The 27,877-nt window shown below is 42.8% G+C and overlaps 1 protein-coding gene across 3 annotated transcripts; it reads left to right on the top strand.

Annotated features, from left to right (window-relative positions):
* Positions 1-270: 270 nt before the first annotated feature.
* On the top strand, positions 271-27,812 carry tango6 (transport and golgi organization 6 homolog (Drosophila)). Of its 3 annotated transcripts, XR_011692827.1 has the most exons (19): positions 271-435; positions 1,482-2,125; positions 2,624-2,746; positions 3,729-3,885; positions 4,175-4,281; positions 5,849-6,011; positions 6,491-6,558; positions 7,245-7,357; positions 8,761-8,931; positions 9,107-9,233; positions 9,370-9,573; positions 11,083-11,226; positions 13,589-14,128; positions 17,424-17,481; positions 17,637-17,795; positions 23,256-23,407; positions 23,871-23,984; positions 24,245-24,368; positions 27,380-27,514. XR_011692827.1 is itself a non-coding variant. In XM_071490455.1 (18 exons), exons 1-18 carry the CDS (start codon positions 384-386, stop codon positions 27,554-27,556), a joined length of 3,273 nt encoding a protein of 1,090 aa, XP_071346556.1. In that variant the 5' UTR covers positions 272-383; the 3' UTR covers positions 27,557-27,812. The 3 variants fall into 3 exon arrangements, 2 of the variants coding, with proteins under 2 accessions (XP_071346556.1, XP_071346567.1); XM_071490455.1 differs by lacking the exon at positions 24,245-24,368 and having other exon boundaries at positions 272-435; positions 27,380-27,812; XM_071490466.1 differs by lacking the exons at positions 13,589-14,128; positions 24,245-24,368 and having other exon boundaries at positions 272-435; positions 27,380-27,812.
* Positions 27,813-27,877: the final 65 nt, after the last annotated feature.

Raw genomic sequence — 27,877 nt, 5'->3', positions numbered from 1 at the left:
AAAAGTCTCAGACCAGAAAAACATCAATGCAGACAAAACAATCACATACAAATAAAGTCCAATACAAACAAAACAACATTGGTGTCATGGGGAATTATCTAAATAAAAACCATTAAAAAAAACACAAATTGGCGGTTTTTGCAGCTTTCTAATTGTTTGAGTTAAAATTCGTTTTTTCCAAATACTACAAATAAAGGTTGTGTTTGCACCATTCAGATGTCCTGTCAACCAATCCCATGATCCGGGGACGATGCGTGATGACGTATAATTTCAGCGCCATTTTGAGTTTTAGCCATCAGCGTAACATGGGCATATCAAATCCTTGGCTTGACAGGTTCGTGTAGTTCATATGAAAAACCATATGCGGTCTGTGTGATGGGGACATGACTTCTTCTATCCTCTCAGCGATAAGCACTCTCACCAAACCTCTTGGCGGTAAGTAGACAGCGGAACTAAGTTATCTAAGATAAAAGGTACCAGTAAAATGTCCCTATAAGTATAGCATGGTCTGGGTGGCTGTGAGATATCGTCCTGGTCGCTGTAAACTAACCTTTAATGATAAAATTTGGACAACTAAACTCCTATAACATCAAGCGCTGTAATTTAACACAACAAATTCAAGTAAGCGCTTCCTGCTCCCTTTTCATCAGGAGCATACACGTGTTTTTCTGTCTGTATCAGTCATTGTGTTCAGATGGAGATGCCAGTTCCTCACAAGCTATGTAGTGTTTTGTCTGTACACATGATAGGTAACAACTGAGTGAACCTCTGTTGATCTCTCAGATTCCTAGACACATTCATGGTCTTTATTATTATCAACTACCAAAGTTAACAATGTAATCCATCCACTATGTATGTCTAATGGTGTTTGACAACTTTTTAAAGGTCCACACAGTCTAAAGGTAGATGTCCATGTATTTTTGATTATAAAGCAGGTCTAGGTTCTATATTAATACTGTGAAAGTATCAAAGCCTCAGTCCACAGAGAAATGCACACAGCCTGTATTCAGACACTGAGCCTTAAAACCAGCCGTCAGGACTTCTGGAACTTTGTGATGTCACAACACAACAGTCACTCCTCTCAGCCACGCCCCAAGTCCCGCCCACCTGGACCCACCATCCAACCATGCAGGATTTGGTTTCTTCAGTGAAGTGTTTACCTACAATCTGCTATATTTTTATTCAATCACTCAGAAAACAGTCAGCCAATCAGAAGAGAGGCTCAGAGCCTCCCCAGAGTAAAGCCTGAGACAGGAGATGTAAAACTACATTGAGAATGTTTTTGGTCAATATATCTTCTTATGGATATTAATACTTAAAATAAAATACCAGACAAGTGTAAAATATGGGAACTTTACATGACAGTTACACAAACAACGTCTCAGCAGAGATAAAAGAGAGGATACATACAGTCAATAGTCCAGTGCAGAATTAGATATACAACACCCACTATGCAATATTCTTTGTGTCACCGTCTGCAGAGGCGTCTGTGCGTGATGCTCAGTCCTCACAGCAGGAGGCTCTGCTGGCCGTGCTGCAGACCAACAGGGCCCTCCTCCTCCAGCAGCTTCAGAGTGACAGCAGCTTTGAGCAGGTGAGGAGGCTGAGGGAGGAGGTGGTGGCGGAGGCAGAGTGGTTCTCCAGCGATACAGAAGATGCCACATGGGGCTTTGTGCAGGAGTGTCTCCTGCTGCTTCTCACCTTAGCTCAACACCTTTCTAATGAACTCGAAGTTTTCCAGCAGACCTGCGCTCCCTCTGCTGCTAAGCGACACACCCCTGAGATGGCTCCACCGTTACCTCCTGATGTTCTCAGTGTCACGCAGCAGAAGATGCTTGGAGCTGCTCTTCAGTTTGTGGTCTCTCTGGGGCTCTGTCCCTACTTGGCCCCTGGAGTGGGTGTGCCACTGGGTCGCAGGTCAGCTTTTGGAGCCATGGTGGAAAAACTTGTCCGTGGTGGAGCGGTGTCAGCGGTGAGACGCCGCCTTCTCATCACCACGAATGTCCTGTTGAAGTTGGCAGAGCTGTCGTCTCTCGCCACGTTGGTGTTCGTGCAGCATCTGGGGGATGTGATGGCAGCGCTGTGTCAGCTTGGCTACCAGCCACACCAGACAGAGGAGGATAAGGTAACACATCTGGATATGGGTTTGTTGCTCCTCTTTTGGAAGGATAACCTCAAGAGTAATGCTTTTAATTAGGGCTGCATTTAATCGAAATATAATCGAAATTGCAATATGCCATGTGCAATATCCAAATCGCAGAAACTGCAAATTTGGCAAAATGTGGATTGTTAGCACCATAAGTGTTGTGTAATACCCCAGCCTATAAATAATATTCTCCATATGTAAGGGAACATGCTTGTTTGGTACAAGCCCCAACACAAATCAAATCATCATCATTAAAAAAAAATAACGGGAAAAAAAAAATTCACTGAATAAAAAAAGGCAAAAACAATCCTTCCAACTGAAATTGTTACTCATATCGCAAACGCAATATCTGCTTAATCACAATATGATTTTTTTTTTTTTTTTTTTTGCATGTTGTGTAGCTCTACTTTTAATGCATGCAGTCAAGAGAAATAAAACTCACCTTTTTTCTTTTCTTTCTTCTTGAAAACCCTTTAGAAGATGGAGCTCAGTGCTGAGGAATGTCGAACTTGCAAAGAGGCCCTCAGAAGCCTCCTAGGAAAAGTCTACCAGCCAATCGTCATCAAGGAGCTGCTGATCCTCCAAGGTGCACCCAGACAGGTATGCTTGTAGCTGTTTGGCAGGGTATTATGACTGGGACAGCTGGGATAAGGGGTGATAACAGTGCACTTTTTATTTGATATGTATTTGAAAAATTACATCATGCTGTTGCTGCCCAGTGTCCCAAACCTGAACCCTCGATCTCGGATTAAACTGAACTCACCTAACTGTCAACTGCAAAATAGGGAGTTTTATGTATCTGACATTAACTCCACCTTACTGTGCTCCATCCGACTGTCAAGTCAAATTCAAGAAAACTATTGAAATGAAATGAAATTATTTTTTTCTTGGCCACTTGAGGATAGTGCAGCAAGCTGTAAACACAACTTTGTCTCTTTGGCTGCTGAATGCTGAACTGTGTTCACCAGCTAGTTACTAACTTTGTGTTTCTGCTGCTTGGTGCTGGACACAAAATGTGCACTGAGTTTATCAGAGCTGGAAACAACATTAATGATGAGCGAACCGAGACTGAACCAAAACAATAAAGCTGCAGACTGTAACAACCAAAACAAGATCTGAGCAGAACTGCAAATTTGGATCATAATTCTCTGCGCCGACTTAAGAAAATTCAAAATAAAATGGTGCAGCAGATAATGTCATTAAGGCTGGAATGCAGTGTGATATTTAATTGGATATGCTTTCTAAAATGATTTAAAAACTACATTTCAATGTCAAAGAGAAGGCAAAGATGGCAGCTTTCTCCCGTTATTAAAGGTGCCCTGTGGTGTTTTCTTGTAAATAAACAAAAGTTATGTTTACATGTGTTGTTTCTCATGTAAAATGTTTACAGGCTTAAAGCACAAATGAGCCGTAGACAGCTGGACTGATTGAAATAGACACATCTGTTGCATTAGACAAGTGAAAACTGAAGCTGAAACACAGGCTACATGTTTGTTTATCACATAATACTAAGACGTTTCCCACCTTATATGAACCAGTTAGATCTCCCAGTTTAGTTTATTTGTAGTGTCTGTTTCTCCAGTCTGCCAGTGGTTCAAGCAGCAGGGCAGCTCCGGGATCAGCTCCAGGATCAGCTCCAGCCTGGCTGAGGCGTCTGTGTGGTCAGTTGCTGTCTGAGCGTCTGATGCAGCCGAATGGTGTCCAGGCTGTAGTCAGAGCCATACTGGAGGGAGGAACAGGTGAGGAGGAGGGGAGGCAATGACAGCACAATGGAGGAAGGAAGAGTGGTGAAGAGCCCATTCTGACTGAGACAAGTAGAAACTCAGATGTAACTCATGTTATCCATCCAATAATAACACCACAAAGCATTACATTAATATTTGATAAGATTTATTAGTTTATTTGTCTCCTTCACATCGTGTTTGCCTTTATTATATCATTTGCTTAATATCTTGTGTTCCATGTTTCTTTTCATAGAGTAGAGCTTTAATCTGATGTGTCCACTGACACACTGTCTCTCTCCTCTAGGGTGCGAGTCAGACTGGAGGAAATGCGATGGTGTGGCCAGGATCCTGGTGGCCTGCCCTAAACAGTCTGCCTCAGCAGACAGCTACTACAGACAAGTCTGTCCGCAGGTCAGCTCAATACACACACACACACACACACACACACACTGAGGTTACACAGGTGCAGTTTATTCAACAAATGACTGTAAATCTGTAAATTCATGTAACAGGTCAGTTGTAACTGTAATAATGGTAGAAGATGCTGCTTCTCCTCTGTCACTGCAGACAGTGAGAGGACAGACAGACACAGAGACAAGAGGGAACAGCTTTTCCTCAGAGAATAACAGGGAAGTAAATGGTAACAATGGATTTATTCTGAACACAAGGATCATTGCTGTGTGCAGTGATCCTTCCTTTCATCCACCTGCTGTGCAGTCACAGTGGCAGCTTCCCTGTCTTTGCACATGCACAAAGACTGTGCATGAGTCCCTCACACACACGCACACACACACACACACACACATACACACACACACACTTGCATATAGAAGCAGATTAGACATGTTATTTATGACCAAACAACTGGGGTTTTCCAGGAGAAATCTTGCTGGTGAAATTAGATTTCCTTTATCTCAACCACTCCTTTAATAGTATAGTTTGGATGGACCAAAAAACACTACACCTAACTACACAGCTGTGTTAGTAGTTTTGGCTGAAGAATAATTCTGGTTTATTACAACCTGGACGTTATTGTCTTCACATCATTAAAAAGAAGTCAGATTTTGTAAAAGCATGAACAGTCAGCGTTTAGACAGTTTGTAAAACAAAAACCTGTTTGAAAGAGAAACTGAGGGTCAGTTCTAAACATCCATCACAGGTTACAGACCTACCTTCTAGTTCATCCTTCACCTGTTGTATTCAAACACACGGTCTGTAGCTTCTGTTGCTAGAGGTCTCTTTATCAAAACAATGACAAAAGACATGCTGGGTGATGTCGTGAAATAGCATAGGATCATGGGAGTTGTTGTCTTCACCATTGCCATCAGCTTCAGTTGTTTGGGAGGTTTTTGCTGAGCCGTCGAATGTTTGCTCAGCTTTTTCCTCTGATGACTTAATATCCACACATCTGATGGATACAAATGACCGAGGTTTATAAAGTGCATCTTGAAAATGTGACCGAAGGTCAATTTTGAGCTGACACTTGAGCATAGAGGGTATGGCGTCATTAACAGGTGACCAAATGAAACAAACCGTTACCATGATTCAAATCACAGATATCTCTGGTTTGATAATTGATGGAAAAATTTGGGAAAATATAAATACATAACTCAAAAAAAAATTTAACATAGTTCTAGTCATTTTTAGACATTTTAATGTGGAAAATTTACATGTTATAACTTTCCGTAGTTGTTTGCACAGTTTTCACTACATCTTAGATGTGCTGGCTTTCAGTTTAACCTTCAGATGACTTGGTTGTGGTAATTTAGATAAACTGATCTGTCTGATCAGCTGACTGCTCATGTTTGTTACAAATCTCAGCAGTTGGCTCGGTGACTCTGACGTGACCGAAAGCTGTGGTCGAACCTGTACGAATAAATCATCCTAATAAACCAGAACGAAGCTTGATGAGTGTCTGTGGGACTACATGAGGATTTGTTTGTCTGAAGTGTATTTTCAGTTGTTTGTGGTTCTGTAGATCCTCGACCTGCTGCACTTCAAAGACAAGCTGACAGCCCAGCAGTTCCAGCGCGTGGCCACCAGGACGGCGCTCTCCATGGTGCAGGAGAAGCCTGGCTTCGCTCATCAGTACCTGCTCACCCCTCTGCTCGCACCTCTCCGCCGCTGCTCCACTGCCTCCAGTCAGTGAGATGGCATCTTATCAATATGTGTTAGATGTTTAGAGTTCATCTTCCAGCTCCACCTGTGGATTCTGAGATGTGCTCTGGCTTTGATAGTTTAATTAAACCTTTAATGTACTTGTAGGAAATGCTCCTACTTTGCAGCAGTCAGCACATTTTGAGTTGATCATCTAAACTCCATGCTGGTTTTCACATGTGGCCATTTTTGTTTAAGCTTCTCTATAGAAAAATAATTATATAGGCAATTATTTCTTTTTTTACTTACAAGTTGATCTGTAAAAAGATGTCACAGATTCCACCTGGAAGGCTGTTGAGCAAACATGTTATGTATGAGGTGGTAATTTTTGAGAACAGACAGTAATTGTTGTGCTGTTTGTTCTGCCAGCGATCATCACCTCATCACAAAAACAGCAGATAGTTGATAAGTCAGATCCCAGCAGGGCTGAACACTGTGGCGCTTGTGTGTGTGTGTTTTCCAGATGAGGGTCATTCCCAAGCTGCTGTGGAGGAGTGGGAGCTGACGCGGTGTGTGGAGGACGTGTACAAGGTGAGGACACACTGAGGCATCCACTAAACACTGCAACGATGCACCTCACCTCCATAGTAATGATCACAGCTCATGCCCTCGGCACAGTCTCAAGATGGAGACAGTAGGTGGAGGAGCTGAAGAGAATGCAGCCACAGTGTCTCAGTGTCAGAGAACCTTATGTATAATAATCATGAAAGATCTGAACCCATTAGTTGTGTAGTGATATCAGGCTTGGGCCGATATTTGATAACATTTCCTCCTACATGTGATATTTTTCATAATATCAAAAAAAGAGAAATTGCAGGTTTGCACAGTCTGCTCTGCTGCTGAGTCTGACCTTCATTTCACTGCTTTATTTACTGTACATTGAACCTTGGTATGTGACAAATAAAACTTTGAACAGCTGTTCAGTCGCAGCATCGCTCATAACTGAGACATAAAATACAAAAATATAATTATATATCATAAAAATAACTGAAACATAAACTGCAGAATACAACAACATAATTATATTATTAATCCCCCCCACCACACACACGCACAGAAAATGGATATTGCAATATTTGGGCTGGACTGTTTCGAGATATTACAGTTTGCATGTTGCTCAAGCCTAAAATATGCCAGGATCCGCTCTCTGTTTCTTGCTCAGATTACACATTACCTCTACTCACCATCTCTGCTCTCGTGTCTCTCGTTGCTGTCAGATCTGGGTGGTTGGAAACAGTCCATCAGCTGCTCTGCTCACAGCTCTGGAAGAAGTCCTTCCTGTTATTTTCACACTCTTCTGTTTCACCAAGCAGAACGTCTCCCACCTACGGTAACGTCTTCTCCGTCATTAGCTTGGCTCTCTCAGAAATAAACACTACACCACCCACACTGTGTAGTAAAGTAAATGTAGTAAATGTTCTAGATGTGTAAGAGCAACTATGCCAGCGTTTTAGTCCATTGACTGAAAACCATGTTTTTAATGTTTTTTTTAACTGTACACATTGATTTTCCAAATTTCAGGCAGTGTTGTTTTATGGATACAGTATGTATGTAGGTATGTTTATGTGTATGTGTGTGTGTGTGTATACGCAAAATCCTAGGTTTGTTTTCATGAGGATGATACAGGAAAAAAATGTTCATATCCAGTTACAGCCAATAAATAAGTAATTGAGCTCAGCTTGTTACTGATTGACACAAACATCAGCTGAACAGAAACAGCCTTTTGAAAGGATGCTGCTGTGGAAATGTCTACTTTCAATTTGACTTATTGATAATTCATAAATAATGCAGTTGCATGGAGAGACTTTGATGCATTCAAGGACATTCTGACATTTTGAGAATTGAATGGTGAGAATTGTTACAGTCACAAGCAACACTCTCAGAAAATCAAAACCAGAATGAGCAATGAGCAATGACGTGATGAAAAGTTATATATGAACGATTAACTTACATTTCTTTTATTGTAGTCTGTTAAATCTGTTGATATTCTATATTTTCTTATCCTCAACACATCCAATAAAAAGACAAAAACCAAAACACTGAAATTCATCCTACAAACAGTATGATCCATTGTGCCATAGAGCGGCACTGTTATCAAAACTATTCAGATACATCAATGAGCCACATTGTTGCACTGAGCGACATGTTCCTTCATTACCATGAACTCTCACACACACACACACACACACACACACACACACACACTGTCCTCCTGTCAGAAATAATCAGGAGAGAATCAATGTGTATTGATTTGCCACAGGAAATAGTCCCCAGGAAATAATTTCCACCTGAGTAATTGGCTGAGGCTGATATTTGATAACTTCAAATATTGTGATATTTTTGGCCATATGCAAATTTTTCATAATATCAGACATAATATCAGAGGGGCTGGATTGTATCAAGATATAACATTTTGGATGTTGCCTGAGCCTGTCGAGTAACGTTACATTAAAAGCTACATTGGTGATGGAATGATGGAATGATGGAATAACAATGATGGAAAATTGTTTATATAAATAAACAAGAAAACAGACACAATTTTCAGCATGAATGAGTCTTTACCTGTGGTTTTCTGTTGTTTACTAAAAACTGAAAGTGAAACCAAAGGCAGGAAATCTTTTTTAAAATTGTGTAGTCAGCAGAAATGTAAAGCCAGACATGATTCATACTTAATCGGACCTGAAGCAGGAAACTGAAGATGAGCTGTGTGTGTGTGTCCTGTGTGTCCCGCAGCGCTCCCTGCCAGGGCATTTTGTTGTGGTACCTGAGCCACACGGAGACGCCTGCAGCCCTGTTGGCACTGAGGCAGCTCTCGGGCCTGCAGAGGGACGAGGCAGCAGGCAGCTTCCACTTCACCCCAGGCAGTGATGGAGGAGCCAGCTTCAGCTCCAGAGAGAGCCTGAGGTGACGGACAGAGGACGGACACATTCTCACTTAGGGAACTTTGTGTTGTTAAAGATGCTCACAACAAAAACACGAGGATTAATCAAAGAGCTTCATGTGTCTCATTTCACCTCCATCCCCTCTTTTGTTTTGACTGACTGTCATTTCTTCGTTCTCCTCTGTTCTCGTCTCCCAGTGATGAGAGCGATGCTCTGTATGAGAAGCTGTCAGGGGAGCAGTGGAGGCTCCAGTGTCTCATGCAGCTGCTGGCTGAGCTCAAAGACTCTGATCTGCCCGGAGACTTCTTCCTGGACCTGCTGCAGGTACGGAGCACGCATACCAATACACACACACACACACACACACCTGTAAAACATAATTCAGTCCAGTGCATTGCATTTTCCCATTGTGTGTAGTTTTGGTGGTGATTCTGAGGTTCGATGCTCCTCCATCCTGCAGGAGCTGACCAGCTGGGCAGTGGCAGCAGATGAGGTGAAGGAAGATGAAGAGGAGCTGGACGTGTCGACCATGACGCTCCTGGAGGTGGAGCAGCAGGTCCTGGGTCGAGCTGAGAGGCAAGGCCAGAGAGTGGTTTTGCTGCAGGTGCTGGCTGTGATGGTGGAGTCTCTGCAGCATGATGTGCTGCTGAGAAAGACCACACAGGTGAGTTGATACGCTCCCTGTTGAAGGAGCAGAAATGCTAAATTACAAATGCTCATCAGCCATTATGACGGCAGAATCATAATGGCTGCTCTGTTCTGCTCTGTCTAATTTCTTTTTTTTTTTTAACTAGCCACAGCTGGCCTCTGGTTTTTGAGCAGCTCACAATTTAGGATAATGTTAAGACTTTGGGTTGAATCTCAAAATCTTTCATTTTTGATGCAATGCAATGTATTTCAACTGGATGAAGAGGCAGTAGTTTAGTTGGGATAATCTCACTATAAACATCTTTATTCCTTTCATACCACCCCACCCTAAAGGGGGGGTGGCTTTTTCTACAAACATGATCACATCTTTGGTTGCACCTTGGTTTTTGCTGAACAAGCGACGCAACAAACATCGATTGGAGGAAAAGTGCACTGCTGACGTTAGGCTGCAGGTTAGACGGCCAATGAGCTAACAGACAGCTAGAGCAAGCTGCTAACAAAGCACTGCCCTTTGGTAGTAAACCAGTCACATGTTCAAGGTTGAGCTCCCCTCAGCTGATGCATCTCATAATCAGTTCTTTTAGTAATAATGAAAACTGACAATTTAACGAGTTGATGTGTGTCACTGCAAAAAAACACACAAATCTGTGATTTCAGTTGTACAGACACTCTACAGAGCATCTTTGTTTAGTGATGGTCCACGTCAGGGAGACTTTAACTGCACTCACTTAATTATTAGTAACAGACACTGTAAACAACAAATTCAACATTTACAGATACAGCAGGTTTAACTGCAAATGACTCCATGTTTTGCACAAAGTGTCACTCATTCATGACTGTAGAAAAAACCACTGGCAACCTGTTCTACTGGCACTAAAAGGTGAGTGAGGCCACACAGGTGACAAAAAAGCTAATAATATACTGTATGGTAGAGGAAGCTGCTTGCTTTTGTAGAGCTGTACCACATGCAGACTGTCTCTGTGGCCTAAATTCATGTTTGTTTTAGAAGTACAGTTAACTGTGCAGATGCTGCAGGGCAAGCTGCACTTTAACGTTGTGAAACAGCACAGAGGAGCGTCCCTGAGGTGCCCCCTCCGCCCTGTGTGAGGTGTTGGCTCATCCTCCTGGGACTGCAACTGTCTTTCTCCAGCATATTTTTAAGTGAGTCTGTGTTCTTGTAATGAAAACAAGCCACACTGAGTCATGCTGCCACACTAAAATAGCCTTTTATTTTTTTTGGGAGGGGTGTTGGCTGACTGGCCGGCTGGCATTTCAGGGCCCACAAACATTCCCTCACAGCTTAGGAAACATCTCTGATAAACTGGCCTCACTTCAGTGGATAATGTCTTATTTTTAGATGTGTTACTGTTGGATTTCTTTATATGGACTGAATGTTTTCTGTGTGCTTATTTCCTGTCACATTTAGCTCATTTCATTAACACCAGTCCTCTTTGAGGTTTATTTATTATGTTGAACACATGTGAATCTCTCTCTGGGTATTTATCTGTGTCCATGATTCCTCCAGGTGGTGGACTTCATAGTGACGCTGATTCAGAGGGCCTGCGTGGGTCTGGATCAGGTCACTGACCCCAGTCTGGAGACCCCAGTGGAGAGTCAGACGCTGAGCATGGGGATGGGCCTGGTGGCCACTCTGCTGTCTGGACCTCAGGTGCTCACAGCTGTAAACACCACACATCAGCATTATGATGCTTGTACTTTCTTTTCTGTGTTTTTAGCTCATGTTGCACATTTAAATATCCATGATCCTGAGTGAATCATTAAGCCTTATGATATATACTCACCAGACAACAGGTCATTACACTGATGGCAGTTTATCAGGTACGCCTAGATAAAACTAATGTAGTCCTGCAGAAAATCCTCCTTCATGATGGACACATCACTGTTTTACTGTGTAAACTGTGTAAAGGTGATGAGTGGTGAATGATGCAAAAAAAAAAAAATTCTATTGTGATTATTTTTGGCAGATATTGTGATTGTGAAATGAATCACAATTTTAATGGGGATGGTACATTAATGCATTTCATTTTCACTGAAAACAAAATATATAAAGATGAGGTTTTTTTTTTGCTGAGGTCTGTACCAAAAAAGCATGTTCCCTTACTTCTGGAGAATATGATTTGTAACTTGCATTTTTGGATATTGCACTTGGCCATATTGTGATTTTGATAATATTTCAATTACTTGTTCAACCCTACTGTTGATTCAACTTTTAGAGGCTCTTTTCTTGTCCAACCCATTTATATTGATGAGGGCTGGTTAAATAACAGAAACACCTATCCACAGTACAGTTCTACGAAATCACAAACTCCATCGCCTGAGATGATCAAGCAGTCCGATCAACTCCTCTCTAAAACACAAACATTATAACCTAAAGGAAGGAGGATCTACTGCAGGACTGTTGTTTGAGACATGAGTTTTAGTGAGGTGTTCCTCATAAACTGCTAAATGAGTTTATTCCACTGCAGCAAGATGAGGAGCTCCACCACTGTCTGGTCAGAACAGGGCTTTTGGAAGGATTAGAAACTTGATCCTTGCTTTCATCTGTTTTTGTTTGCTAGTAGTGATTTCTTCTTCTCTGCCTTTGTTGGCTTATTGCTGCGTTCTTGGCACCAAATATTGGGCCATTAGCCACACTGTGTATCATGTATCCCACTTGTGTGCAGAGAATACAAACAAAATGTGGATCTGATCCAGAACTACTCCTGATCATAACTCCACAGGGTAACTTTTTAAAATACAATTTTAATATTTAATACTGCTTCTACTTTTCTGAAATGTTGGTCACTTCCTGTTTCTAATAACATCCTGCACCTCTTGCTCTGTGACATTTATTATCTGCAATACATAATTCATTTGTTCTTTCTTGTCCTTGCATAAAATGTTACTAAAAGACCAAGACTCAGAATGAGACAGAACAGACCAGACAGTAGAGAACAGTCAGACTGAACACAAAGGTAGTTTAAATCAAGAAATGAGGATTATATTGCAGGATTTTACTGTAGTAGCAGAATGGAGGATGGCTCTGCTGCCCTGTTACAGCACCATGATATTTAAATGGAGCATGAGGAATCTCAGAAATCAGTCAGTTTAGTGAGAAATGAAGAACTAAAGGTGCTATCAGACAGTAGGCAGTTGTTGCCACTGCTGTCTGCACTGTGACCACTGTAACCGAGCTGTGCAGGGGGAAGGTACAGGAGCTATAATTACTGGCTCTTCACCAGCAGTCATCTTGGGCCAACATATAGACTGTGTATAAAGCTGGATGTAGACTCTAGGTCTGAACAGTGAAGCTAATGATGAAGAGCCTTAAAGCTTCATTCTCTCTAACGACCATCAGGGGGCGACTCCACTGGTTGTAAACAGAAGTCTGATTGTATTGAAGTCTATGGGAAAATGTCTCTACTTCTCACTTGATTTATTACCTCAGTAAATGTTTTCCTGATGAGTTTATGTCTCAGTCTCTAGTTTCAAATCTTCTTCAGTACAACATGATCATTTTTAAAATGATGGTCCATTTAGAGGAAAATAGACCATAAATCAGGGGATGCATTAGGGCGGGGCTACTGTGTGATTGACAGACTGCACCATAAACAGTGACCTGCCTGAAAATCAGGATAAAGGACAGAGCAGGTCACATCCACCCCTCACTCCTCCTCAGCTCCACCTTCATGTCTTCTGGTTTCAAAAAACCAAGATGGCGACGGCCAAATTACAACCTTGAGGCTTCAAAACAGCAGCTCACAAACCTGTGGGTGACGTCATGGTGGGTTGCCACCTGGGGCAACATCAGCTTCAAGGTTTGATTATCTGATCTGAGTCAAGTACAGTACAGGTTGATAGTGGGATGTAGTGGAGCCTGTTGCCCATTCAAAACCCAGAACACACATGTCCCAGTTGACGGGTGCAGTGGTAACTACTGTCTGTCTGAAAGCATCTGAAGTGTGGACCATGTAAGGTGGCCAGCACAGCCTGCTCTCTCTGACTGTCCTCTCCCCTTTTCAATCTCACAGCTGAGCACAGAGGACAACTCTTCTATGTCGCAGCTGCTCCCACCACTGGAGACTCTGTCCCAGAAGCACAGCGACGTGGTCATCCAGGAGCTGGCTTCCAACCTCAGAGCTGTCATCGCCACTCACGGTGCCTACTGGCCTGAAAACCTCACTGCTGCTACTGAGGCCTCCAGAAACCCACCAGAAACAGCAGTGAAGAACAACCGTGTGTCTTCTAGGAAAAAACAAAAGGTGCAAACTGAAGAAAATGACTCACAGACGAGTCCACATTCATCTCCCCCAGACAGTGAGTCGCCCAGCAACACCCACATCAGACATCCAGTGTCCTCTGGAGGGTTTGCTGCAGGAAGAACTCAACAAGGTGGAGGGAGGACCACTGGCACGAGTGTCCCTCACCCCTCCACTGAGTCCTTTTCTGATTGGCTGCTACAGGCGTGTGACCCAGACGTACCAACCAGAGCGTTCGCCCTGAGGGTCTTGACACAGATGGTTCAAGATAAAAACCCAGAGGCTGTCCAGGCCCAGGAGAAAGTGCTCGTGGTGGGTTACTGGGTTATTTACTTCAACTTTTTTGTTCTTGTTTCAGCATTTAGACAATTATGATGCCCTGCAAAACAATTATACACATGCTTTAGCCATTCTTCCTCTGAAAACCTGTGGACTTCACATCAAACGTCAGAATGAGGAAAAACTGTGATCTCCATGACTTTGACCGATTCATGATTGTTGGTGTCAGACAGGCTGGTTTGAGTGTGTGTGAAAATCCAGGAGGTTCAGAAACACAGTGTCAAGTTTTTACTCAGAGTGGAGCCAAAAACAAAAAACATCCAGTGAGCAGCAGCTCTGTGTTGGTGAGAGAGGTCAGAGGAGAATGATCAGACTGGATGGAGCTGACAGAAAGGCTGTGGTAACTCAGATAACCACTCTTTACAACTGTGTAGCAGAAGAGCATCAGAATGAACAACACATCCAACCTTGAGGTGGATGAACTACAACAGCAGAGACCATGTTGGGTTCCTCTCCTGTCACCAAGAGCACAAACCTGAGGCTGCAGAGGACACAGACTCACCAACACTGGACAGATGAAGACTGGAAAAACGTAGCCTGGTCTGATGAATGTGGATTTCTGCTGAGGCAGCAGATGGTCGGGTCAGAGTCTGACAGCAGCATGAATCCATGGACCCAACCTGCCTCATGTCAACAGTGCAGGCTGGTGGTGTACTGGTGTGAGGAATATTATCTTCACACTTTGGCCCCTTAATACCAGTCACTCATGGTCTGGATGTCACAGTGTATCTGAGTATTGTTGCTGACCATGTGCTTCCCTGTATGGCCACAGTTCACCATCTTCTAATGGCTCCTTCCTGCAGGATAATGCTCCATGTCACAAAACAAAAACTGGTTTCATGAACATGACAGTGAGTTCAGTGACCTTCAGTGACCTCCTCAGTCTCCAGTAAACACCTCTGGGATGTGGTAGAACAGGAGATCGGCAGCTTGAATCTGCAGGAACAACGTGATGCAATCATGTCAACATGGAGCAGAGTCTCAGAAGAAAGTTTCCAACATCTTGTTTAATCCATGACATGAAGAACTGAGGCTGTTTGAGAATAAAGGGAGGAACTAGTATTAGTATTAGTGTGGTGTTCCTGATAAAGTGCTTGGTGAGTGTATATGTTTGGTATCCTACCTCAGTATAACAGAGAGCCTTCACCAGTAGAGGAGCTGCTAAGCATGACTAAAATTATGAGTGCAGAAAATAAGATAAAATATTTCTTTACTTTCAGTTGTCCAAAACCAACTAAAAAAAGGGTTTAATGGAAGAAAGGGTCACAGGGTCCAGTGGTAACAGTGAGGCTACAAGTGCTATCTCTGCATCCAGATGTGCTGGCCTTTCTTGTTGTACCTCCTCATTACCAGTGTGGTGTGTTACTCATCTTCAGTTGGTGTTGCCAGCCTCTGCGGGCCTCATGGATGCTCCCTCTATGAGAATCCTGTTATCTCTTCTGTGCACCAGCGCACTGAAGGACTGTGCCAGCAGAGCTCTGGGTCAAGTGTGATTGTGGTTTTACAATGCCAGTACAGGCTGTAGTCTTTGTTTCACTCTCAGGATCATGTACCGCCGCAACTTGTATTACAAGATACAATGAGTTGTAACAAGCCCAGAAGGAAAAATGTGATGTAGTGTGAAACATCTGATATTAGAGTTTAGAATTTTTACCTATGGGATGAGGTTCAGGTCCTCCAAGTCTGAGGTCATGGTTCTCTGCTGGGAAATAGTGGATTGCTCCCTTCAGGTTGGGATGGAGTTTCTGCCCCAATAGAAGGAGTTTAAGTATCTTGGGGTCTTGTTCATGAGTGAGGGCAGGCTAGAGTGGGACTGACAGGCGGATCAGTGCAGCATCAGCAGTGAGGTTGGCATTATACCATGTTGTCGTGGTGAAGAGGGAGCTGAGCTGGAAGGCAAAGCTCTCGATTTACAAGGTGATCTTTGTTCCAACCCTCTCCTGTGGTCATAAGCTTTGGGTAGTGACCGAATGAGATCACAGATACAAACGGCTGAATTGGGTTACCTCTGCGGGGTGTCTGGGCTCAGCCTCAGAGACGGGGTAAAGAGCTCTGACATCCGTAGGGAGCTGGTTAGGATGCCTCCTGGATGCCTCCCATTGGATGTTTTCCAGGCACATCCAACTGGCAGGAGTCCTCGGGGTAGACCCAGCACACACTGGAGAGATTATATATTTCATCTGGCCTGGATTTCCCAGGAAGAGCTGGAAAAAGTTGCTGAGGAAAGGGATGTCTGGACTACTTTGCTTGACCTGCTGCCACTGTCACCCGAGCCTGGATAAGCAGAAGAACATGGATGGATGGATGGATGTAGGGACATGAATTAGAGAATTGTCACTTATATCTTTTGTTGATTAATGTAGCATTCAGTGCTGTACATCTTCACATGATATATGAACATTAAATAGAAATGCACATTTACACTGCTAATGAATTTGATGGTTGTTAATTCTAAGTAACAAACACTACGTAGACATCAAGGTGAATTCCATCATATAACCATGATGGATTTTGCTTGCTTGAAATAGGAGCTGTGTTGCTGTAGCCACCCATCAGACACTGTGCGATTGTTGCATGTAGTGTATGTGTTGTATGTGTCCATCAGGACAGTGGAGGTGGTGGATTTCTCTGGGCCCCCCGGGACAGAGAGAGTGAGCATGTATAATGAATAAGGCGGTTGAACCCTCCATCCCAGGGGAGTCGGGGGGAACAATAGTTTGCTCGGGGGACTTGTTAAGGTGGAATGGACAAGAAAGGGTATCAACTCATCTCGTATTCTCTGTAATCAACCCCCCCACCCCCCCTGTGAGCACCTCAGATAACCTTCAACCCACTACGGTTACAGCAGCACCTTCATTGATTTTTCTCAATTGTGTCACAGTTGGGTTCTGAGTTCTTCAGTATTGTTCAAGCCAACTTTCATATGTTCTATCCAACCATCTCTCTCCATACTTCACCCCAAACTCCAGCCCAACCCCTTGTTTTTACACTCCCCCTTTATCCCCTCACCCACTCAAACCTATATCTTCAAGGGCCCTTAAAGCACATGGGGGTAATGTTTGGATTATTCCCTTTGATCTTATTACTTTAGTCTTATTGATTTTAATGTATTCAGTGTGCCAGCAGTATTGATCCTCTTTTGTTGCATTGGCAAAATCCATATGTGTGTTTTTTTGATGTTTTTTTTCACAGAACTGGGAAAATATTCCCAGTGAGTAGAGACAGAGACTTGTGGTGATTAACGATGCTGCATGTCTGTTCTGTCCAGCTCTTTTTAGAAAACTTGGAGCACAAGGACTCATTCATCTACCTGTCAGCCATTCAAGGTAATAAAATACAGTTTGACCTATGATTGATTTTTTCATCATCAATCTACAGAGGTAGTCTGTTTCATTTGCTGATAATAATAATTGCCTATCTGAAACACTTATGAGTACATACACAGTATGAGGCAGCTGGACTGAGTATAAACTGTCTGTAGGTCTTGCTGCATTGGCTGATTCCTACCCTGAGAAGATCTTGGAAAGGCTCCTAAAAGACTTTCAACACGGTCCCTCCCTGCCCACATCTAACAAGGAGCACTCCCTGGAAACCCGCCTCAAATTGGGAGAAGTTCTGATGAGGGCGAGCAGGGCTATGGGTGAGCATCATTTGCTGTTTGTCCACGTTCATGCTTGTATGACCAGACTAGTGAGCGCATTGACTTGACTTGATACAGTTGGAGGGGTCATCACAATACCCATGTCCTGACCCATGATTAGGGTAGCTACTAAAGCCATAGCTAAGACCTGAAGGAGGTGGTTTCTTGATCAGAGTAACTCAATGTGATTCCCTGTAAACTCACCTGAGAAGACTTCCGCCGACGTGTACATGTTCTCCTGTAAGTTGATCTGCCCTGAAAGGTCAGGGTTGTCCAGCCAAAGTCATTAGCTTGTCACACTGACACTCCTGAGTCGACAGGCCAGTAGGGACCCACACCTTACGGCTCCTGATTGTGATCGAGCCACAAAATTTTAGGAACAACCAAAGACTCTGAGAGGGCTCTGATAAACAAAACAAATATGTGCACCCAGAGGAACGCTTGCAAGAAAAGCAAAGAGAAAAGTTATGTTTTTATGTACTATTTTTGGGGCTGTCCATCCGTCCGTCCCATTCTGGCGGACATGATATCTTTGAAACACCTTGACGAATCTTCCTCAAATTTGGCACAAACATTTACTTGGATTCAAGGATGAACTGATTAGACTTTGGTAGTCAAAGGACAAAGGTCAAGGTCAGTATCTGACAAAATTTCATACAAATGGTTATGATTTGATATGAATATGTTTTGAGTCTGAGTGGTGGAGGCATACAACCACGAGGCGATAATTCTAGTTTGGTTTGAAATTGAATACTTGTGATTTCAATCAATTTACATTTGACCTCCAAATGAAATAGATTTACTTTCCCTTCATAAGTATTTTCTATTTAACTGTAGCGTAAACACACAAAAGCAGAGGAGGTTAGAGGCAATGAAAGGTTGTTTTATTCAAATACAGCCATAAAGAATCTTTCACTACATGTACATGAGCTGCAAACATATTTATGCATACACATCTATTCTAACAATATTGTAAACATGGCTGCTGAAGAACAGATGCAGCTCAAAGTGGTGCAGCCGGATGCTGTTTACATTTGGCAGAAAAACATCAAATAGTGATTTCAGAGGGATTTTATGTGCTGGCGTTATTTCTAGGTAAACATCATCCAGGCACAAGGATTTTCATAGGTTTGGTACCATTGTGTATTGAGAACAAAACAAACGCTGATTATCTGGCAACCTGTGCCGTCGCTGTAGATGCTGCACAGAAGCACTGGGTGAATGGATGAACTGTTTCAGCACATAATTCCAACCAAATCCATGAGAATTACCACCAATTCTGCAGTCACACAAAGCACAGCTTTTTAGTGTCTTTCAGGTTGTTGTTGTTGTTGTTGTTGTTGTTGTTGTTGTTGTTGTTGTTGTGGTGGTGTTCCAGCTGCAACTTTCCTGTTTGGATTCAGTGTCACAGCTCTCATCAAACTTGCTTCCTGCAAAACCAGGCAGCTGTTTTCAGTAAAAAAAAATCTCTGCATCACAGACTTAGTGACTGGCTGGTGAATATGTTGGAGCATTTAGCAATTAGATATATAGAGAACTGTGCAAAAGTTTAGGCACTTTAGATGTTTAGATTCTTGTCCATCATACACTACCATCAAGTTGGCATCTGAACAGTCATTCTGCAGCAAGACAACCACCCTAAATGTACCGTCATGAAGACCAGAAGAACAAGGAGTCCTGCTACAGATGGTGTGACCCTCACAGAGCCCTGATCTCAACATCATCAAGTCATCATGAGATTACAAGAAGAGACAGACGACACTGTTACAGTCTAGATCAACAGAAAAAACTGTGGCAAGTTCTTCAAGATGTCAAAAATTCAGCCCCATGTTTAACCCTTTAGTACTGAGTGTGATTTAGAGAAATGACGGTAGATCTTGTAGCACCTTGAAAGTTGAATCTCAGTAAGCAGCTGCAAATTAGTAATAACTAAAATAATATCTAATAGCTATACATTTTCATATGATTCTGGATAAACAGGGATGTAATCTGAACCTAGTCTGAGTGGTGGAGGCATACAACCACAAGGCGGGAATTTTAGTTTATAAACAACACAATAGACATATCATAAGCGAAAAAAAGTAGTTGACACCACGACTGAGTGTTTCCACCATGAACTGCAGTGAACCAATGACAGTCTCATAAAAACAGATTCAGACAGTCAGGTATTCATACGTCATCAGCTTGCGGGGTGAGGTCAAGATAAACCTGAAACCTTGTCAGTACAGAGAGCCAGTGTTAGCATTAATACCACCACTAACACTGTTTATGTTGTTTCTTAGCTTGTAACTGGCAGTGGCTGACACAAATAAAAGATGCTAACTAGGCTAACCGTTCTGATCCGTCTGCCAGTCTTTGATTCTGGTCTCAACAGACTCCTCATCTGAGTCTGGGTCTGACTGAGGCTCAAACATGTGGCTGAGTCTCTCTGATGTTTCCTCCTCTAACCATCTTCATCCTCTCTACTCTTTCACCTGGACACCTGGAGCAATCAGGTGGTGGGTGGGGCCAAAGCCTGATCCAGATTTCTCAATGAGGAAGTCAGAGTAGATGAGCTTGCAGCCTCAGTTTTCCTTTTTTGGTCACTGTCTATTGGGAAAACCACATTCAACAAAATATTAATCATAGCAGAAGATTTTTTAACAATTTGTGTGAGGTAAACATTGTAAGAATGATAATATATACTGGTTTATGTATGTGCCCATACTTGTTGACATATACATGTCTGTGGTGCACGGCTATCAGCATGCAGCCATCACACACACAAAAGCCACAGTGCAGGCTTGTTTTCCATGCAGAACTCTGTTCAGAAGAGACCCTGTGTATCAGAACCTACCCCTGATAGAAACCCCTATTTGGGTTTTTTTCCTGGTCTTGTTTTATCTGCCAGATTGCCATCGTACCACTTCCCAGGGACAATCGGGGGGTTTATATGCTTGCTGAGAGATTGGATAGAACTTCAGTTTGCGGCACAGACATCCAGAGAGCCTCTGTGTTTGTGTGGAGCCCCCCAAGTGGCAAAGATTTGCCTTTTGCCAGGCTGTCATTTGTAAATAAGAGGGTTTTCTTAATTGACTCGCCTGGTCCAGTAAATGCTGAATAAATTAATGTTTGTCTCTGCTTTGGTCTGTACCCAGTTGCCTTATTGCACTTGCAGAGAAGCACTTGCAGACTCCCTCACTGTGCAACAATGGGCAGAAGATTTACTGAAAGAGAAGTATTGTGCACTGAATGACATTTCCCAGACATGAAGTTTATTTACATATACAGGAAGAGGCTGCACAGACTAAACACATAAAACCTGGACATTTGTGGAAGTGTTGCATCAGTTTTCCCATGTGTATTTTGTGTGTGTGTGTGTATGTTAATGTGTGCAGGCTGATACTCCCGCTGACTCACTCACTCAGACACAGTGATCCTCTTTCATCAGGTCTATTAGAGCCATGACAGAGACGTGGTAATGAAGGGATGAGCGTGAATATGTGAACGTCTCTCGTTGAGTGTCTGGCTCTGTGTGTTGTGGGCTTGAAACTTGTGATTGTGAGGAAGTGCTTGGCACTCTAAAGGGGTAATTTAAAATGTAATTTACAGACACACAGGGGTCAAGCAGGTCTTACTACGACTAGTCAGTCAGCTGGTTGTCTCCTCTCCATGGAGGCGTCTGGCTCTCATCCCTGCTGCTTGGCAGGAGCAGCTGTAGTGAGCAGTTGGCTCTGTTCTTTGTATGTCTGCCTACGTAACAGTGTCGCCCACAAACACAGCTTGTAAAACTGAATATGACTACACTGTAAACAACAATATCAGGCTTGTATCAAGATGTGGATTTAAATGGCTGGATTAAATCGAAAGCTTGTTCTCTGGTGTCTGTTCACAAATCTCTTCTTGGCAGAAGTCTGCTACACTACCCACCCGCCTTCTGCAGCAATCACCTTGTGTCTCTTGGTTTTTTTAGTCTTTGAGTATTTTGGCATGTCTCAAAGCTGTTTTCACTTTTGAATCAGTCTGTTAAACATTATTTCTCTTTCTGCAGATAGAAAAGGTTGAACAGGAGCTCAGTCCACCCACCTGTAGGATCTTTGTTCTGCATTTTAATTTTTTTTATTCTCATCTTCCCACAAACTCTTGAATGCTTGTTTTCTGCGGTATATTTTAGTGGAAGGGAGCAGCTGACCTGAAGATGGTGGCATCAGAAGAAATTACATAAACCTACAGACTACATATTTAATGAGTCAGTGAATCATTCTTGCTATTTTCTAGTAATAAAGTGGATAACACAAAAAGATGTGTTAGGATCTGACTGAGTCAAGTCAAGTGGCAATGACTGACTGACCACATTATGTTTGAATTGGAGACGGGAACATTTCAATGTCAGAAAAAAAAAAAAAAGAAATAGAAAAATAAACCCCTTACAGGAGCCAATCAGTGATTAAGGCACAGCAGTGTCTGAGCTTCATTTTAATGTCAGGATGCTCATAATGGAATTGTTAACATGCTGCTATAAACTACATCCACACTAATACCGTTTGCATGCACATGCCCAGTGTATGTGCTTGATCATGTGATGTGTTTTCAGGTGTGCTGGTGTGGATGGAGATTATTTCTGATACAGAGCTGAAGCGTTCATCTAGACAGAGACTGTCCTTGTTCTAAAACACCTTTTTAAAATGAAAATGAGTGTGAACATAGCCATAGTGGTTACCATGGTCACCATATTAGTTTAGTGTATTTCATTCACTATCCTCATCCTGAGGGAGACAGGAATGTGTCTAGATTTTATTGCAGTCCATCCAGTAGTTGTTGAGACATTTCACACTGTACCATAAAAATCAAGCGGCTGGTGGCACTAGAGGAAAAGTCAGGGGGTCACAAGTCAGTGGGAATTTGCCCCTGGGAATCATGAAGGTCTGAACCAAATTGCATAACAGTCCATCAAGTAGTTGTGAAAACATCTCAGTAAAAATCAAAAGGGAACCTGTGTTAGAGGAAAAGTCAGGGGTCATCAAAGTCGGTAGGATTCATCCCGTGAGGACCATGAACATGTCATGGCCGTCCGTCCAGCAGTTGTTGGACAGACAGCTTTGGGGATGGACATCTCCAACCCCAAAGCTGTCTGTCCAACAACTGCATCAGTGACTCCGATCAGAGATAAAAACTACATAACTCATTTTCTGTTTGTTTACATTTATGTCTAAAATCCTTCCCTGTTGGATTTAACTTTGCTTCACACTGAATACTGTTTGATGTTGAAGCCTGACAACAGACTGTTACATTTGATGATAACTCCTTATTTTTAAAGACGTTCTTTCATTTCTGTATCTTATTTCCGTGTCCTTATTTTGCTGATGATACTGTGTTTTTCATAGAGGATGACTGTGAACCTTATTTAACCTAATAAACATTTAGCTCTGTATTATATTACCTGAGAACTCACCTGGTCTCCTCCCTCTCTTCCTCTTCCAGGGGAACTGGCGCCCCACCTCGGCTGTCCTTTGGTAGCCGTCTTCCTGCAGGAAACCAGGGATCCGGACCAAAGTGTCCGGGCCAGCAGTCTGTCCAACCTGGGGGAGCTCTGTCAGAGACTGGACTATGCGCTGGGACCACTGGCTCAAGAGGTGAGGAGCAGCACATTCAAATGAAACATGTATGAGCCTCCTGCAGCAGCACATAGAAAGAAGACGTATGAGGAGTATGTTGGGTATAGAAACTAATTCTCCATCACAATCGTACACCAGGACGCCTCAAACATAGTTCTGGTCAGTTGTTCTAAATCAGTTTTCGTGGAAGCTCATCTGAATTTAGTCTTAATCTAAACTATTCAATACAATCAAAAATGAATATAATGAGCAGTCGGCGGTTTGGCCCATGTTGGTTTAAATGTCTGCAGCTGATTGTGAGTCTTTGTACAGGTCATGGAAAATACAGCACAGCTGCAGATCCTCATGTGTTTCTAACTTTAAGATTATTTTTAACTGTATTTTAGCTTTTTACCTGTGTCATCTCGTTTTAATAAACTGTAAGTGTGTGTGTGTGTGTGTGTGTGTGTGTGTGTGTGTGTGTGTGTGTGTGTGTGTGTAGCTGAGCTCCTGTCTGATTGCTCTGATAAAGACAGAGAAACAGGCCGAGGTGAGGAGAGCTGCTGTCCATGTCATTACCCTGCTGCTTCGAGGCCTCAGCACCAAAACCACCCAGGTACAGACACACAGACACACACACACACACACACACACACACACACACATACATACACACACATTAACCCCTACATGCTCTTGGCACCATCCCTTTGACACCAGACTCCTCTATTCCACTTAACTTCATGACCTGAACATGTCAGTAATTTTCCCTTTGGCCTTCAGGTTAAACTGAATCACTAAGTTTTCCCAGAGTGTTTGTTCTCCGTGTCAGAACCCCTGCCCCAGCCCCCACCCCCTGTGTTTTGTCTGTTAAAGTTTCACAGGTGGTAATATTCCATCAGGACCCACAATGCTTTCATGTGGTCTCTCAGAGACTCAGAGGTGGAGCACTACACACACACTACAGCTGAGGCTGCTGGGAATGGTATCAGATCTGCAGGTATTTAGTCATAAACAGACATAGTGTACAGATTAAAATTTGTATAGAAGTCCCATCTGCTGTTGTAACACATGTATCACAAACAGCTAATCTACTAAGGCCTCTGACTACAGTGTTTTTAGGTCAGTAATTACAGAATGTCTGACTGAGATCAGAGCAGGTGTGAGGATACATGTTGGTCATCTTTTTAATCGATCATGTTTGTGTTCACTGCCAACGAAGACACAGGGCCTCTCTCCTCTGTCACTGTGCTTTAAGAGCATCTGCCCTGTCAGAGGGAACAACTGGAAACAGCTGTATAGAACTCATAGGAGCTGGTACAAACATCTGGAGGCAGTGGGACTCTTTAATCCTCCTGAATAACGTGACCTGCTCAGGTCCTGTAATCTAGTCCCACTTGACCTGTGGTCATCACTGGGATTATAGATATGAGGGAGACTCGCCCACACTGAGGATGTGAGAGAACTGAGTGTGAGGTTACTGTTGACGTCTCTGCTGAACTGTTGTTCATAGATCGTTGACCTCAGGGTCCAGACCAATCACACCTCAGTTCTTTGGCCTCCTGAAAGAGAAGCAGTGATGCAGGATCACTGACTGCATTTCCTAGTTCACTGCTGTGGTTTATGTATTCATAACACTGTAAGGCAAAACTAATAAATGCAATAAATTCTAAATTCAAACAGTGTCATTGTTCAACAATGACACTGTTTGTGAAGAAATCTGTAAAATTGCTTTGAAATCTGGCAAAACGTAGATTATTATCAGGGAGTTTATTAAATAAATTAGATAAAATTATCCAGTTGCCCCTGTGATGGAGTCAGTCTTTATATGCAGCCGCTGAACTGGGACACAAATGTAGAATCATATCTACTGGTTGCAGGCCAGTATTTATAAAGATGAGTTCATTGTTGGTTTGAGTCTTTTGACTGAATTTAGTGATGATAGAAGATGAATTCACATCCTGGCGACAGGTGAAATCACTGTGGTGTTATACCAAACTGCTGTCAGTTGATTACAAATTAGTTTATCAAACTAAACTGGAACAAAACTGAATATAACCAGTCTCTCACCTTTAGACCTGGTCTCTTATAAAACCACTGTCGCTCCTCTGGAGCACACCTACATGTGAGCTGCTGGCCGCTGGCTCCAGTATGATGTGGCTCTTGAGCCACTGCCACGACTGCAGTTGGCTGTCCAGCTGCTGGTCCCAGGCCAGGTCCTGTCATTACTGGAGCAGCACCAGCTGTACAGGGCTAATAACATACAGAGAGAATGAGAGCAGATGAGAGGGACAGACCCAGGCAGACCGGAGCACCACGCTGAGGTCAAAGAGGAGAACAGTGGGCCAGGTGTGGTGGTGGCGGAGGTGGAGGAGATGGAGGTGTTGGGGTGTCTGAGAGGCAAATAGAGACTGAAGAGCACTGAGGCAGGGGTCAAAGAGTTCATCCATCCATTACAGCTCTCGAAAATATGTGATTGTTGTGGTTAGATGTAGCACTTTTGCTTTTGTGGTTATAAGAAGGATTGATTTGGCAACACCCATGGTTACCGTGGTAATAGCAAGTGTGGTTTAATACTACAGCAAACAGTCATTGAGCAGCTACTTTGTCAGAAACACAACAAAAGAGCAGCTGGTGAATCTGCTGACAGCACAACAAACAAACTCACAAAGTCAGTGATGATCACAGTCATGGTGGGAGTAGTTACACAACAGCAGGGAACACTGAGAGGAGTCGATACCTGCCTGAGGTGCAGGAGGTGTTGGAGGTGTTGGAGGTGCTGGAGGTGTTGGAGGCGCTAGAGGTGTAAGAAGTGTTGGAGGTGCTGGAGGTGTTGGAGATCCTGAAGGTTTTGGAGGTGCTGGAAATGTTGGAGGTGCTGGAGGTGCTTGAGGTGTAAGAAGTGTTGGAGGTGCAGGAGGTGCAGGAGGTGCAGTAGGCGTAGGAGGTGTCCTCTGTCAGAAAATGAGCAGAGTGACGTTACCTTGTTGTGTCGACACATCTTTGATGAACAGTTACAGTCAGCACCAACCTGTGTTGAATACATTATATTCAAATCTTCAGGATTGTATCTTTTGATTCTCCTATGTGCTCATCATGGTTCCCAGAGCTTAAGGTGACATCTTTGAGATGCAGTTCAGGACCCAAAGATGTTCAGCTCATGAAAATATATGACAGGGAAGAGCAGCATGTCGTTACACTTGAGGAGCCTGTTTTCCCTGATTGATTAAAATAATTAATTGCATTAACAAAATAGTATCAGAAGTTTTTTTTACTGAGGAATTATTTGATGAACCAACTCACAGTCTCAGCCTCATCAGTGAGTATGATCTCTGTCGTTTTTCTTTGGATTGTCTCTCAGGGCGGGAGTTACAGAGCTTTTATTAGAGGTCACTGACTGTGATCAACATTTGGGTTTCATGTTGGGGGGGCTCCTGTAAGAGTTACCCCTTTTGTTTTTGTCTGAAAATGTTTGGGTTTGAAGCAGACTATTATAATAATAATAATAATAATAATAATAATAATAATAATAATAATAATAATAATAATAATAATAATAATAACTATTATTATTATTATTAATATTAAAATGAGAAAGACAGAGGGCAGTTTTTGATTTGTGGTATTCCTGAATGTGTCAAACTCTCTTTCAGTAAGATATATTGCAAATAAGTGAGTTTTGAAAGTAAGAATAAAAACAGTATTTAATGTTAGGGCCTGGTAAAGGTAGGATAAGGTATTAAACATGTAAAATGTTTGATTAATACACCTCAGCAGTTTCCTTTTTGTTTCTTTGTCCATCTATAATGAACCAAACTTCAAATGAAAAATCAAGTTACAACAACTTCGGCCTTATTTTAGGGGTTTAGCCGATCAGTTCTGTCAGTAATTACCCAGGTAGATGAGCTGGATGAGAAAACAAAGGCGAACATTAATAACAACCTGTCTGTTGTAAGCATCATCCCAGGCTGAAGTGTTGTGACCTCTGCCTCTCTCCTGTGACGTCTCCAGGTTCTCAGTGACGTTCTGCTGGACCTGTACCGGGCTCTGAAGTGGGTGGTGCGCTCAGACCCAGATGACGTTGCCGTGCTGCATGCCCAGCTGGCTCTGGAGGAGCTCGATGATGTCATGAGGAGGTTCATCTTCCCTGAGCAGAAGCTGGAGAAGAAGATCGTTGTCCTGCCATAGAGCATGAACTATATTTCTGCAGCGGCGTCTTTGATCTGACAGAGGACTTTATTTTCATGCGACCTGCAGACAGACAGACCTGGTCCTGACCCATGTGATGTGGATTTTGTGGTCAGACAGTCACCAAGCAGCAGTGGGGAGGTCCTGCAGGACAGACATACCATGTCTTTCCTTAATGAAAGGAGCAGTGACCCTACACCACTGTGTTCTGCTGCACCACCAACAGTCATCCCCCAAAATAAAAGTTTTAAACATATATTCTCCTCTTTTATTATAAAGTATCAAAAACATGTAGTGGATATGATATACTGTTTTAGAATT

This window comes from Trachinotus anak, unplaced genomic scaffold (assembly GCF_046630095.1).
Source record: "Trachinotus anak isolate AG129_WGS33_773 ecotype Australia unplaced genomic scaffold, CSIRO_AGI_Tana_v1 ptg000002l, whole genome shotgun sequence".
Lineage (NCBI taxonomy): Eukaryota > Metazoa > Chordata > Actinopteri > Carangiformes > Carangidae > Trachinotus > Trachinotus anak.
Note: the sequence above shows the minus strand (reverse complement) of the source record. Positions and strands in the feature narration are given on the sequence as shown.